Raw genomic sequence first — 15,672 nt, forward strand, 5'->3', positions numbered from 1 at the left:
ATACTAAACTTCCGCACAGGTAAACTTTGCTCTGAGGTGGTTTCTTTTCGCCAGTCTGAAATACGGGTGTGGCGACTCTCCTCAGACTTAGTGAATTACCTTCCTGTCCGGTTTTACAGGCATTTAACAATTGAGAAACAACAGTGCTAGCCTCGTAGACTACCAGAAATAGCCTATCCCTTCGAGTTGGGAAGGGGGCGTATCCCCTACATACGCGAATGAAAATGAAGAGCAGCTTTGAGGCTTTGTCAAGAGAATCTGTGGGAAAAAACACAATAGCCAAACTATAAAACAGTTTAGAAGATACTTCTGTGCGTAATATGTTGTTAAAAGCGGTTTGTTTAACAAACGCTTCCTTAGCAATGTATAGCAACGTAATTGAGAAATTACAAAAATTTCATGAATTATGAAATCTGAGAATTACAAAAATTTCATGAATTATGAAATCTGAGAATTACAATAAGTTAATTATGTATTATTGCATAACCAAAAACTTATTGGTTTATAGCTGCACGGCGCCTGGTTTTTAGAAGTAGCACAACATCAACTTGTTACATTTAAGAGAGATGCAAAACCAAGCAAGCATTAGTATGATATGCAGCATTGTGTGTACCTTGGACACATTGTAGCAGGTGACAGGACAGTCCAACCAGAAGGAGTCAAACTGAAAGGATTGCCAGCAAGACACAGCTTTCCTTGAAATCACTGGACATTACTGACAAACTATCAGTAGTGTATCTAGGCATTGTCATGGTCGTCACACATAGCAAACATAGCTAAGAAAGCATCTAATACTTTAAATTTTATAAAGCGTAATCTGAGTGATTGTTCAAGAGAAGTAAAAGCACAAGCATATCTTACCATGGTAAGACCCCACTAACTAATGTGGTGTTGATTGTTTGTAAAGTGTGATATCAAGTTAGTTGTAAACTCATCATAGTTTGTCATCTCTATAATAAATACAGGCAGTTCATTCCATTCTTTGATTGATCTTGAGTAAAATGATTGTTGATAAGATGTTGTTGATGGTGTGGGCAGGATAAAATGCAAGGGATGATAGTGTCTTGTTTGTCTCTCTACAGATTGATAATATGGGGGAATTGATAGGGATATGTCTTGATGGAGGATTTTGTGGAGCAGTTGCAGTCTAGATATCTTTCGTCGTGTCCGTAGGGTAGGCCAGGATAGTTGATTTAATATTTGTGTCACGGAGCTAGTTCTGTTGTAATCACTGATGACCCACCTGGCTGCTCTACGCTGGATTTTTTCCAATTTGTCTACATCAACATTATAACAGGGGTCCCAAACAACTGAGGCAAACTCCATTACAGAATAATTTTGTATGTGAAATTGAGATACTCTAATAGAGCGGTCAATCACTCTAATAAAAAGTCACACTAGTCATTGAAGCAAACTATGCAGTTATAAATGTGACCATATCTGGGAAAATCTGCTTTAATGTCACATTTTACAACAGGAATATTTATGATCAAGACACACGGTAGTGTGTCGTGCGGCCCAAGAAGCCGGCGCGCCACACCGTGAGTATATTGACAGGAAGAACGAAAACGTCATTTTCACACCTTTGTATCTCGGTGATCACTTATCTGATTGGAACCAAATTTGCTACACAGTTGCCCGCCAGCCAAGGGAGTCTACATTCCAAATTTGAAGGCAATCGCTCCAGCCATTTCCGAGATACGAGCTGCCAAAGTTTCGTTATTTTTTCTTCGTTTTTTTCTTCTTCGTCTTTTCGCACACTTGCAAAAATTGCTATAACAAGCAAACGCGTACTCCGATCGCCTTGAAATTTGGCACACAGAAAGGGAGTCCAAAGGCGAATCCTAGCATCAAATTTGGTACAAATCCGATGAATGGTTCAGGAGTTATGACCGATTATTCGCGTAAAACAAGATCGATTTGTTGTCACGCCTACAGGATAAACCGCTTCATGGAATGAGTTGAAAATTGCTATGTAGATGGAGTAACCATCGTAGGAGTGCCTTTTGGTGGTTTGAAAGGAATCGAGATAAAGACCACGGAGATATGACACAAAACCCAACCTGTGTCACAATTACGCGATCGATTTTTATGAATAAAAAAGTATTAGTTTTCACGCCTACTAGGCAAACCGCTTAGAGCAATGAGCTGAAAATCGGTGTATAGCTGGAATAATCTTCATAGAAAGTCCTTGCAGTAGTACAGAAGAATAGGATTACAAACCACTGAGTTATGATTCGAAAGCCAACTCCGTGTAGCAAATGCGAGATCGAGATACTCTAATAGAACAGTCACCCTAATAGAGCATTCGGCTAATTTATTTACTCCATTATAGAATTTTATTACATCACAAGTTATTCTGTAGGGAGTTCAGCTGCAAACAGTTAATCTTATAGACAGTTCAGCAAGAAGACAGTCACCATGTGGAGAGTTAAGCAAATATACCACTATAGAGATTCAGAACATTACAAGTCACACTGAAGAAAGTTCAGCTATAAACAAGTCATGCACTGTGTAGAGAATTCAGCTACAATTAAGTCACTCTCTAGAGAATTCAGTTACACAGAATTCTGCTACACACAAGTCACTGTGGAGAGAGTTCAGCTACAAACAAATTACCCTTTAGAGTGATCAGCTACAAACAAAACACTTTGCAGGGTGTTCAACTGCAACAAATCAATTACCTTTAGAGCGATCAGCAATGAACAAATCAACACAAATCTACCTGTAGAGAGATCAGCTAGAAACAAACCACCCTGAAGAGAGTTCAGCTACAAAAAATCAGACATCAGCTAGAAACTAGACACAATGTAAGGAGTTCAGCTACAAGCAATCACCCTGTAGAGAGTTCAGCTAAAACAAATCAACCTGCAGAGAGATCAGCTACAAACAAATCATCTTATAGAGAGTTCAGCTACAAACAGATTACCTGTAGAGAGATCGGCTACAAACAAATCAACCTGCAGAGAGATCAGCTATATACACACAAATCAAGTTGTAGAGAGATCAGCTACAAACAAATCACCCTGTAGAGAGATCAGCTAGAAACTACACACAATGTAAGGAGTTCAGCTACAAACAAATCACCCTGTAGAGAGATCAGCTACAAACTAGACACAAAGTAAGGAGTTCAGCTACAAGCAAATTACCCTGTAGAGAGTTCATCTACAAACAAATCAACCTGTAGAGCAATCAGCTAGAAACAAATCACCCTGAAGAGAGGTCAGCTACAAAAAATCACCCTGTAGAGAGATCAGCTAGAAACAAATTGCCCTGTAGAGAGATCAGCTAGAAACAAATCACCCTGAAGAGAGGTCAGCTACAAAAAAATCACCCTGTAGAGAGATCAGCTACAAACAAATTGCCCTGTAGAGAGATCGGCTACAAACAAATCCACCTGCAGAGAGATCAGCTACACACAAATCAACTTGTAGAGAGTTCAGCTACAAACAAATTACCCTGTAGAGAGATCGGCTACAAACAAATCAGCCTGTAGAGAGTTCAGCTAAAACAAATCAACCTGCAGAGAGATCAACTACAAACAAATCACCTTATAGAGAGTTCAGCTACAAACAAATTACCCTATAGAGAGATCGGCTACAAACAAATCAACCTGCAGAGAGATCAGCTACACACAAATCAACTTGTAGAGAGATCAATTACAAACAAATCACCCTGTAGAGAGATCAGCTAGAAACTACACACAATGTAAGGAGTTCAGCTACAAATAAATCACCTTATAGAGAGTTCAGCTACAAACAAATCATTCTGTAGAGAGATCAGCTAGAAACTGGACACAATGTAAGGAGTTCAGCTACAAGCAAATCACCCTTTAATGAGTTCAGCTACAAACAAATCAACCTGCAGTGAGATCACCTACAAAAAAGCACCTTGTACAGAGTTCAGCTACAAATAAATTACCCTGTAGAGAGATCAGCTACAAACAAATCAACCAGTAGAAAGATCAGCTACACACAAATCAACTTGTAGAGAGATCAGCTACAAACAAATCACCCTGTAGAGAGATAAGCTAGAAACTAGTCACAATGTAAGGAGTTCAGCTACAAGTAAATCACCCTGTAGAGAGTTCAGCTAAAACAAATCAACCTGCAGAGAGATCAGCTACAAATAAATCACTTTATAGACAGTTCAGCTACAAACAAATTACCTTGTAGAGAGATCGGCTGCAAATTAATCAACCTGCAGAGAGATCAGCTACACATAAATCAACTTGTAGAGAGATCAGCTACAAACAAATCACCCTGTAGAGAGATCAGCTAGAAACTAGACACAATGCAAGGAGTTCAGCTACAAGCAAAATCACCCTTTAGTGAGTTCAGCTACAAACAAATCAACCTGCAGTGAGATCACCCACAAAAACGCACTTGTACAGAGTTCAGTTACAAACAAATCACCCTGTAGAGAGATCAGGTAGAAGAATTCACCTTGTAGAGAGTTCATTTACAAAGAAACCATCATATAGAGAGTTCAGCTACAAAGAAATTACCCCGTAGAGAGTTCAGCTAGAAGAAGTCACCTTGTAAAGAGTTTAGCTACAAAGAAACCATCATGTACAGAGTTCAGCTACAAAGAAACCACCTGTACAGAATTCAACTACAAACAAATCACCCTGTATAGAGATCAGCTAGAAGAAGTTACCTTGTAGATAGTTCAGCTACAACAATTCACCCTGTAGAAAGATCATGCTAGAAGAAGTCACCTTGTAGAGTGTTCAGTTACAAAGAAACCATCATGTAGAGAGTTCAGCTGCAAACAAATCACTCTGTAGAGAGTTCAGCTACAAAGAAACCGCCATGTAGAGAGTTCAGCCTCATACAAACCACCTAGTAGAGAATTCAACTACAACAAATCACCCTGTAGAGAAGAAGTTACCTTGTAGAGAGTTCAGCTACAAAGAAACCACCATGTAGAGAGTTTAGCTGCAAACAATTCACCTGTAGAGAGTTCAGCTAGAAACAAATCACCCCGTAGAGAGATCAACTAGACGAAGTCACCTTGTAGAGAATTCAGCTACAAAGAAACCATCATGTAGAGAGTTCAGCTGCAAACAAATCACCCTGCAGAGAGTTCAGCTACAAAAAAATCACCCTGTAGAGAGTTCAGCTAGACGAAGTCACCTTATAGAGAGTTCAGCTACAAAGAAACCATCATGTAGAGAGTTCGGCTATAAAGACACCACCATGTAGAGAGTTTAGCTGCAAACAAATCACCTGTTACAGAGAGTTCAGCTACAAAGAAACCATCCTGTATATAGTTCAGCTACATTTCAAGTCACCCAGTAGAGAGATCAGCTGCAAAAAAAAATCCTGTGGGGAATAATGAGCATGTAATAAATATATGTATATAATTTGTATAATTACTAATAAAATCAAAAATAATTGAAGTACTAAAATTCTTTAAGTTCTTTTCTTCTTCCTGTGGTAAAGAAAAAAACACATGGGTTAAAAAAGCCCCAAAACCAGCCATAGGCCGGCTTTGCAGTATACAAATACAAAAAGAAGTGATATCTAATCAAAAACAGCCAAGCTGTAAAAAAAGGTGCGGCCCCCATAAAGGCCATGGTGAAAAAAGATGTGAAATCCAAGGTGGCGGCCAAGAAATGGCTGTGATGGTAGGTTAATGGTTACATTTTAATAACGGCAATTCAGGTGAATTTTGTGCCGCTTGGTCTTGGCACCAAATTCACCTGAATTGTTGTTATCAAAATGTAACCATTAACCTACCATCACAGCCATTTCTTGGCCGCCACCTTGGATTTCACATCTTTTTTCACCATGGCCTTTATGGGGGCCGCACCTTTTTTTACAGCTTGGCTGTTTTTGATTAGATTAAAATAAAGCGTTACAAACTTCTACTCAGTTTAACAGTGATTAGATCAGTATTCAGTACCCCGGATTACAATAAAAGAAATTCTGTGAAATATTTAAACAGGTGTGTAAGTGCTATAGTGGTGACACATGTAAGTGTAGGTTTCAATCTATTTCAAATATGACATTAAGACTGGTTTTCCAAAATCCTGGTATCAAAATTAATAATATTTTAGTGTACTTTATCATTGATATAATATAGTTGGTGGAGGGCTGCAATTGTAAGCAGGCAGTTACCTTATTTTTGTAGCTCTTTGCCCTACAAACCAGAAAGTCTAAATACACCACTGCAAATTATGCTTCGGTGGCAACCGTTTTGACTGATTTGAGTGTACTAAATAGAGTAATATGGACTGAACTGTGTCAGCAAGCATGGCAAAAACTGAAAATTTATTACATTCAGCTCCTGTTTTGAAGAACCCAGATTTTTTCTAGCTATTATTCTCAGACAGATGCCTCTGATAGAGGAGTAAGAGCAGTACTAAGTCAAAAGGATCACTTGGGAGAACACCCAATTACATATTAACTGTTACATGTAACTAAAGAGGTGCATCATTCTTTGACAATCAGATTTGTCACAGACATTTTCAGAGTGTATGTATTGGGTCATCAATTCATTATTCAAACTGATCATCGGGTTTTACAGTGGCTGGACTGACTAAAGGACAGAAATCCATGATTGCTAAGATGGAGTTTGGCTTTGCAGCCATATCAGTTTGTTGTAAAGGATCAAGCAGGGACACTTAATGGTAATGATGATCCTCTATTGAGAGTAGCAAATAACTAGTTTGCTGCCCGAGAAGGAGGGAGGAGTGTGAGAGATTGAACTCTTTATTATTTTGTATTGACAATTTTTGCAATTGTGTAACTTGTAGAGTAGGCAGATTTTATAGGCGTTGTCTATTGTGTAATGTGTATTGCTACTATAGTAAGGAATTTATATTTTTCTGCACTGCTAATTTAAGAATTATTGTTTACTAGTTTGCATGCATGCCTTGTGATGTAGAATAGGATTTTATGTGTAGTTTGTACCTATAAATGCTCTGCAATCATTGAATTATTTAGTTGTTTTAGTCAAAACTCAGTTACTGTATGTTGCTTAAAACTTTCTAGTTTAGTTTGTTAATTATGACTAACAGGCAAAAAAAAATTTGAATTCTAGTGGCATGGTATTATAGTTTCATGAATGCATCCTTGTATAACTACCACACTGCTTTAAGAGTATTAGCAGTAAACATACTTTTCCAAGCGTATAATTTAATTTTTTTTGTCTTCTGCAGAGCCAGTGATGGTAATCATACATAACAGTGTTAATATTCACCGGTCATTAAAAGGGGGACCACTATCACTTCCTTTGTGTTTCAAATAATATTCTGAAACCAATTAACCATATTTACTTGATTTGTGCCCTAGAGGTAGTATTATTTTTCCCCAAAAATAATGATAAAACCCTTTAAATAGTGCAGCACTAGTACTATTCGAGGGTGTACTACTAATATTTAAACCTGCCACTACTACAGCTATTCTACATAATAGTTTTATAAAACAATCACAACACATTGATACTTCTTCTATACAAGACCTTTCTTTCACTCAAGTTCTTGTTGCACAACCATGTCACGCCTCCTGTTACATGTTTGAGGGTGTGTTACATTTAATACTTATACCATATAGCCTAAGGCAAAATTTTCGAGGTTGAGCAATATTGCTAAAAATAAATTTTTCGTGGGTTTGCAAACACTAAAAATGCTGTATCCATTTCTTGGCTGCCACCTTTGATTTCATAACTCTTTTCACCCAGGCATTTTAAGGCTGCACCATTTTATCACGGCTTGGCTGTTTTTGTGTGTATAAAATTTTTACTGATAACCCCCAAAACCGCAAAATCATTGAAAATTCCCCCCTCGAAATATTTAGGCTATTATGGTACCATGGCCACAAGGGATCTGTAGCCCAAGAGTGCTGCCATACATTAGCAGTGGGCGTTACAAATAATAAAATATCAATACCGATACCAGAATGTCTGATACTTTGGTATCGAGTACTTTTTATGAAGAATCGGAAATTTCGATGCTTGGTGATCACGTGATGTTTTGTTTACATTGTGCATACAAAACTTAAGTGTTATGGATGCAAACACTAAAATATGGAATGTTTCAGCCATTACTGTACTATAATGCAAGCTTTATTCAACCCACCAGTCATCACTGAGAAATTGTCAGCACTGTGTGATTCACTAATTGGGTACTAAGCACAAAAATCACAATTACTCAGTATCGGTATCAATATTCATCAATACCATGACAACAGTACTTGGAATTGTATCAAAACAAAATTTTCTGGTATCATCCACCCCTACCATACACATCAGGTAAATCCAGAGTGGCCATGGTATAAGTAATAATTATATGGCACTCAGGTATGCTCGCCTAATAGGTGAAGGAAGACAAAGCTGCATTTACCACATTACTTTTATACAAAGGTAGGCAAACATTGATTGTGGGTTTAAATTGTGGGCACAAAAAGAAATGATTGTGGGTTTTGCTGGTTGTAGTGATACCATTTCTAGCCAAATAACTACTTTACAGATGCCTAAAGTGCTAATCTATTACTTAGGAGTATAGGTTGAGAATGTCTGAGCCATCTTGTCATGTGGTTGAAATGTCCTGTGTAGAAAAACGATCCCAACATTGTGAAAACAATTCTATTTAGTGATGCCTAGTAACTGAACTATGCAATGCTGACTCAGTCAATTATTTTTCATTCAAAACAATGCCTAGCCTAACTAAACCAACATGTTAAACTCAAAACTTTAAACAGCTATATTATCATACAGTGCGGTAGTACTGTATATTAGGGATCATGCAGTTTTGGGCTTGCTTGCCCAAAAATCATAAAACCTACCTTAAATTTCCTTCATAACAGCTTGGCAGCATTGGTTAGGCATGGCCAAGCCCAAAAATGCCTTCAGGGTGACCACAAACCCTTCCAACAAATTTCTATGGAATTTTAAAAATTTTCTATTTAACAGAATTTTATTCTGACTAACTAACTGATTCCTTCAGCCAAGCATAACTCGACAATGGATAAGGCTATGGGCTTGATTTTTTCACTGTTCGACGTTGCTTTGTCACAAGACATGCCTTTCGCCAACCACAGTACGTATAATGCACGTATCATGGACTTACCTTTATCCTCCTTTGACTTACCTTTGTCCTCCTTTGTGTTCCATTTCTTTTCGCTGACAATGCAAGGTGTCTGTTTGCGATAGCGCAATACAGCTTACCTCTGGCTGTATCATGCTTTTCACCCGCATTTTCCATAGTGATTGGATTCATTGCAGATAAGTTCTTGTAGTGCTCTTCATTTCTAATGCTACAGTATGTAACAAGCGGAGCATAGCTATAAATGAAGCATAATGGCCACCTCACTTTTCAGTGCGTAATTGATTATTGGGGCACGCGTTCAAGCACAAAATTGGAATACCTGGTGCCATTCTTTCTTTTAATGTGGTACACGTTGATTCAGTAGCCATAATTGTGCTATTAAAAAAGTAAAGTAGAAGGAAAACTTGGGAATTTTAAGCTGGGTTAGGGATCAAAGAACAAAAAAAAAAACAGGGAAACAAGGGAACAGCTGAAAGTTGTGAAACAAGGAAGGTTGCCTATACCTGCAGATATACTAGTGGACATCTAATTCCTAATTCAGTCATGGTTATAGACTGAAGAGTAAGGATTAGATGTCCACTAGTATATCTGCAGGTATAGGCAACCTCCCTTGTTTCACAACTTTCAGCTGTTCCCTTGTTTCCCTGTTTTTTTGTTCTTTGATCCCTAATCCAGCTTAAAATTCCTAATTTTTCCTTCTACTTGTATAAATCATCAAAGGGAACTGATGCTTTGTAACTGCCTCAGCATCAAAGGCAGTTGTGGTCAGGGATATACGTATCATGATTATCGCCCTATGCTCAGGGCAATACATGAAATAAAGCCTTGTGGTTTCCTTTGATCTGAGGTGTCAGAGTTGTATATTTTAGAAACAAAGATGAATAGTACTGCACTGCGGTACTATTCAAGGGTGTGGCATAAATCAAGTAAATACAGTATTATGATAGCACTGGACAACATATGGTCTTCTTCACTCAGCAGGAACATAAATCATCCAAGCCTTCTTGTTCTTACCTCTAATTGACGATTGCTGAAACTCTCTATGGACGGAGACATACAGCATTTTAAAGACTTAAGTGGACTACTTGATCACCACTTTAACTGTCTGATTACTGCTAAAGAGGTCTATAGTCCTTCTTGCAGGTCCTTAGTGGAGAAGTGATTATAGACCGTATTGCTGATAGTTAACTGTCAAATAAATATTTTCATGCAAGTACTCATCACTTCTCATATTCCAGTAACCACATACAGTATAGGAATCAATTATGTACATATTTTAACTAACCAATAAAGTCTCTTTCCAGTGTAGCAGCAACATCATTCATTTCAATACCAGGTGCCCTCAGTGCTGCCATTAGTTGAAGCCAAGTGGCATTAGGATGAGTCTGTAGCCAGTATATAAACATTTCTGAACACTGTCTTGTCACATCATTATAATTAGCTGTTATAACTCTCAACTGTGCCAGCTGATCATCATCCAGTAGTTGTATTCCTAGCTCATACCACTTGGGACTGACTTTAACTGTAATACTACCACTGTGTAGTAGCTTTAAAGTTGGTCTGGAATTACCTGTTACATGACACATTACAAACTTTAGTGAACTATAATTCATTAGTTTGTAATGAAAAAAGTTATGATTAACTAACTTCAATTAGCGTCTACCTCTTTAGTAAGATCATCTCATTATAGAGGCCACCTTAGGTAGGTCTCTAACACAACTAATGACTTACCTCTGCAATAAATCCAGCCACCACAATAAACATGGACTATTCGTGTGCCCCTATTATCAATTACTGACTCAAAAGTGAAGTGGCCATTACACTACACTTTCACCTATGTCCAGATACACAGCTGTACATATGTAGAGCAGCAGGAGAAGCGCCACTACAATCAATCCAGTCACCTCACAAATTCTCATTTACAAATGTAGGCAAGCTATCATGCTACAGCAAATTAATACCTTGGGCTGTCAAAAAAAAAATGTGACATGAAGGAGTACAAAGGTATATCCACTATTTGTGCATTGTACATACTGTGGTATGGCAAAAGGTACCTGTCAGGCTGAAGCAATGTCAAATAGTGAAAAAAATATCAAGTCTGTAACCTTAGCTGATATTGTCTGAATCTATCAGGCAAAGCAGGCAGTTAGTCAGTAGAATAATCCATTGACACCTCTCCTGCAGTGGTATAGCTTAAGGTAGATACTGGTAGGGCACCAGCCCAACCAATCAATTCCAGTGCCCTACCAACGCAAGTGAATTGTGCAATACGTAAAGTAGTTAAGAACTATTATATAGCTGGTTCACGCTCACCTGAGCCCTCATTTCTTGTTAATAACTCTTGTTACATGGGCCAGCTGCCCAAACATTTACTGTGAGACCCTTTAAACACCAGAACTGTTTATCAAAAAACAATTTTTTTGATACGGGAAAGAACAAGCCAGTTATGAGGCTTTAAAATATCCCATACATTTAGTACTGACCATTCAGGTGAGTGAACATGTTAAACAGGCTGTAGGACCAGGTGTCCTACAGACCTTCAGCACTTGTGCTGTAAAGCCTTAATCAAAAAAAAAAATTTTTTTAACATGAAAACATGTACAATTCTTTGATATTACTTTATTTTGCGGGGCTCAGGTGAATGAGAACCAACTATAATAGATGATAATGTAAGTGATGATGTAACTGAAACCATATAGAAACAATTAATAGTAGTATAAATAACTTGATGTTTTGCTCTGTATTGCTGCTGCATTTTTTCTGTGCTGATATTGAATGAATTGTGCTGAAGTTGAATTTACAGTGGAGGTCCTACCAAGAACTTACAGGTCTACTTACTTCATTGACTACTTGGCAAGATAACTGGACTTTTTCTTGAGTAAGGAGGGCACAGAGGAAAGGTCATACAAAGAGGTACTGTACAACATACAGTCTATACTGTACATAAACAGCTCCCAGGAACATTTTACTTTTAGAACAAGGTAGTTGTAGTGAGAATGGACCCTAAAATTGGAACAGTGAAAGGGACAGCCTACCCTTTAAGTTCAAAAGACTGAGGCTCCAGCACATGCAGCACTTGGCAAGAGCCCTTGATTTGACAGCAGCAGCCCCAAGAAGTGACCTTGAAGTAATAATTGTGGATGGATAACAGAAGTCCATGGTGAAGGAGCACAAGTTCAAGTAGTGATTTCCCTGACTGCATGAGGAGGGGAACAATTATAAAACCCATGATAGACCGTGGCAAGAAAACTGCTAACAGTTGATAGAGTTTGATAATGCCCTGGCAGAGAAGGACCAGGAAATACTTCTGTTAAAGGAAAAGTTACAGATACGGGAAATGGGGTTTTCCCATTGGAAATTATCAAACCTAACAGAGCCAGTGACTCAAAGTAGAGTCACTAAATCCCCCACGAGGGAGTCAGTAAGTGTGATAGAGAGTAAATCACAATTTGCTTCTGCAGCAAGCATAAGGGTTGATATGACCAGAGAAGAATTCCCTGTCTTGCACCTTACAAGGACAAGACCATTATAAAACAAAAGGTCGGGCAAAACAAAGAGGTCAGACCTTTGTAACAACATCAGCTGATTATTCTTTACCTTTCAAAGATGTGAAAACAACATCACCTGATGAATCCTCATACTTTAAGATTTGTGAATACAACAACCACAACATCACTGGATGGCTCCTTACCTTTCAGACAACCTGTTACAACAACTAGCCCAACAGAATCATCTGAAGACCACATGTCAACTCCAAAGACAACAGTAATGACAGATCACATACTGTACCTATGGTGAGTCAGGGATATGTGAGTGAACTTGAAGGTTGTCTACTAAGAGACATGGTTACTAACACAACAATCTTGTCTTCCAATATTCAGTCTGGACAACCAGTAACCAATTTGAGTGCATCTTTATCAAATAATCCTTTTATTAGCAGACCTATTAATTTCACTGGGGTAGCCAATTGTGGCAAGATAACTCCTGACATTCCTGTTACCATGCTTCTTCATGGAAAGGCACCACCAATAGACTCATTTGCTGAAGATATATCACAATGACATGTGATGATTGGTTACTGACACTGGAGCGACCAGCCACTTCAAATGAATGGACCCCAGATGAGACACTTATACAATTTGCTGGTCACCAAAGGGCATCACAGGAAGAGACCAGTTCTATGACATGGTGAAAGAAGCACATTGAACAAATATACCTCAAACCTACCGAATAGAGAGCTTGCACTTATGATCAGAAACCTACACATCACTTTAGATGGTCTGATAGATAATGAAGATTACTTTTGGTGGAAAGACAATAGTGAGTACAGTTTTTGTTATAAGTTGGTAGCTCCTGATAAGTTAATTGTTGCTGTCAGAAAATGTGCATCAAACGTTAGGTGTAGTGAGCTATCACCCTGATGTATAACCTGTTGATGAACCTGTGGAAGTGTTAGGGTTGTGAATAATCCAGTTACAAAGGATGGACAGGAAGCATTTAAACCTGCTAACAGTGGAGTGGTAGATGATGACAGCAGGAAGCTTGACCAAGAGGAGCAGCCATTGCAAAAGTAGTTGTAGAGACCAACACTTATCAGTTGCAGTGGTAAAATTACTTAGTGCTGTACGTTTACCTGCTTGTCATTCTGCAGTAGTTCCAGTACAGGTCAAGGGTGTGAAAAGCCCCGTGCTAATAGAACAATGTGAGACTCTGAATGATTTTTTTATATATTGACCAGTCCTTGATTGAAGCAAAAGAGAATGGTGTAGCAACCTAGTGGATTACGAAGTGCTTGTCGACTACAAACTGGTGTTGAGTTAGCGGAAGCTTGTGAAGTTAACTTAGAATTGCATAATGAAGCAAGTGTAACAGTACACCTGATTGTTGTAAGGAAATACTTCGTGAAAATGATGAGAAGTTGGGACAGACATCTCATAAATCCACTGGGACTGATACTAGTATACCGATAACTGATGACTTAAGGCTATGGATAGTAAATTCATTACCAAATGGCAACACGTTTCCCAAGAACACATTACATGGCAGCAGGCTTGGTGGATGTAGAGAGGAAGTTATCTGAAGAAGAGTGCCTACAGTTAAGAGGGTTGTTAGCAGATTACCATATGACATCTTTAGCTTAAATGTGGTGAAACAGACTTGGTTGAATTCAAAATAGATACTGGTAAGGCATACCCAAGGAGACAATCTGCTTGTAGAGTTCCGTTCTCAGCTCAGAGAGAAATAGCCAAGCAACTAGAGAAGATACAGAAGAACAATGTGATACAACCATCAGAAAGTCAGTCCAGTTGTTTTGGTGAGGAAGTGGGATGGATTACTACATTTCTGCATGGATTACAGAGCCCTCAACTTCAATGATTAAGCCTGATTTATTTCCACTGCCACGAATCAATGACTTGTTGGATTAATTAGGAAACTCAAGATATTTCAGTTAGGCCTGAGCGATAGTAAAAATTTTGCTATCACGATAGTTGCAATGAAACTATCCCGACAGTGAATACTATCCCGATAGTCATAGACAACTTTTGAAGATCTAATAATCACCATGCCAGCCATATTAAATGATCAGAAAATACAGTGAAACCTGTCACAAACAGTTACTTTTCGGACCTTGGGTGAATTATTGTTGGTAAGTGGCTTCCTTCATTACACTGTACAAATAAGTGTGAAATATTGTGTAAGGCTAAATAGATATAAATGTATGAATTGGTGATTTTACCATGGTACAGAATGAAACGTGTCTGTCATAGTACATGAACAATTTCACCACAATTATAATTATTATGCCATTGTATGGCCTATCACTGTTACTTATTAACAGGTACAGTATGCAGTAATATTAACAGAGGATAGGAGATTTTGGAGCCTGAGAGGTCAATCATCCTCAAAAATGTATATACAGTACATAGCAACGACTACATTATGTTGTTTTAAACTGTATTTTTTTAAATCATTTAATGAATCATCCAAATGGTACAACAGTACAAATGGTACAATAGTAGTAGCAATAGGTGTATTAGACAATACAAATAGTGATAATTCTGTTAGTTCAATTAGTTATTGTAGATTTTCAGCCAGAAACACTAACATTCTAACATTTTCTGGAAGTAAACAAGCACGTTTCTGATTGACAATGTGACCAGCTGCACTAAATACCCTTTCACTTGGCACAGATGTAGCAGGAATGCACAAGTATCTTTGCGCTATTTTAGATAAAAGTGGATAGCGAAAAGCATTCCTCTTCCACCACTGTAATGGAGAGTCATCAGTTGTTTCTTCTTTCAAATATGCTTTCATATCTAAACTGGCTTGAAGACGAGGAGGGTCACTGTTATCATCAAGGACTTCATTTCCACCTGTAGTTGTTGGTATAAATGCATCACTTAGTATCTCAAGAAGTACATGTTCTCCACGAGGTCGCTTAGGTTTAGGAGTGGTGCATGTGTCATGACTGTCAGTGTCATCATTAGTTCTTCGTGAAACAGGAGTTAAACGTACAATCTCTTCAACAATGGCAGTAGCTATGTCATCCTTTTCTTCAGGCTTTAGAAATGGCAAAGACTTGAATCTAGCATCCAAAAAGGCAGCTTTATTTAAAA

The 15,672-nt window shown here is 38.1% G+C and overlaps 1 protein-coding gene across 1 annotated transcript in view; it reads right to left on the bottom strand.

Moving 5' to 3' along the window:
* LOC136255528 (uncharacterized) overlaps positions 1–15,672 on the bottom strand; it is a 133,786-nt gene that overhangs the window by 100,875 nt on the left and 17,239 nt on the right. Inside the window, exon 2 of the mRNA XM_066048317.1 lies at positions 10,341–10,625. Coding sequence (XP_065904389.1) covers positions 10,341–10,625 — 285 coding nt within the window. The remainder of the gene's footprint in view (positions 1–10,340; positions 10,626–15,672) is intronic.

Source organism: Dysidea avara, chromosome 5, assembly GCF_963678975.1.
Source record: "Dysidea avara chromosome 5, odDysAvar1.4, whole genome shotgun sequence".
NCBI classification, from domain to species: domain Eukaryota; kingdom Metazoa; phylum Porifera; class Demospongiae; order Dictyoceratida; family Dysideidae; genus Dysidea; species Dysidea avara.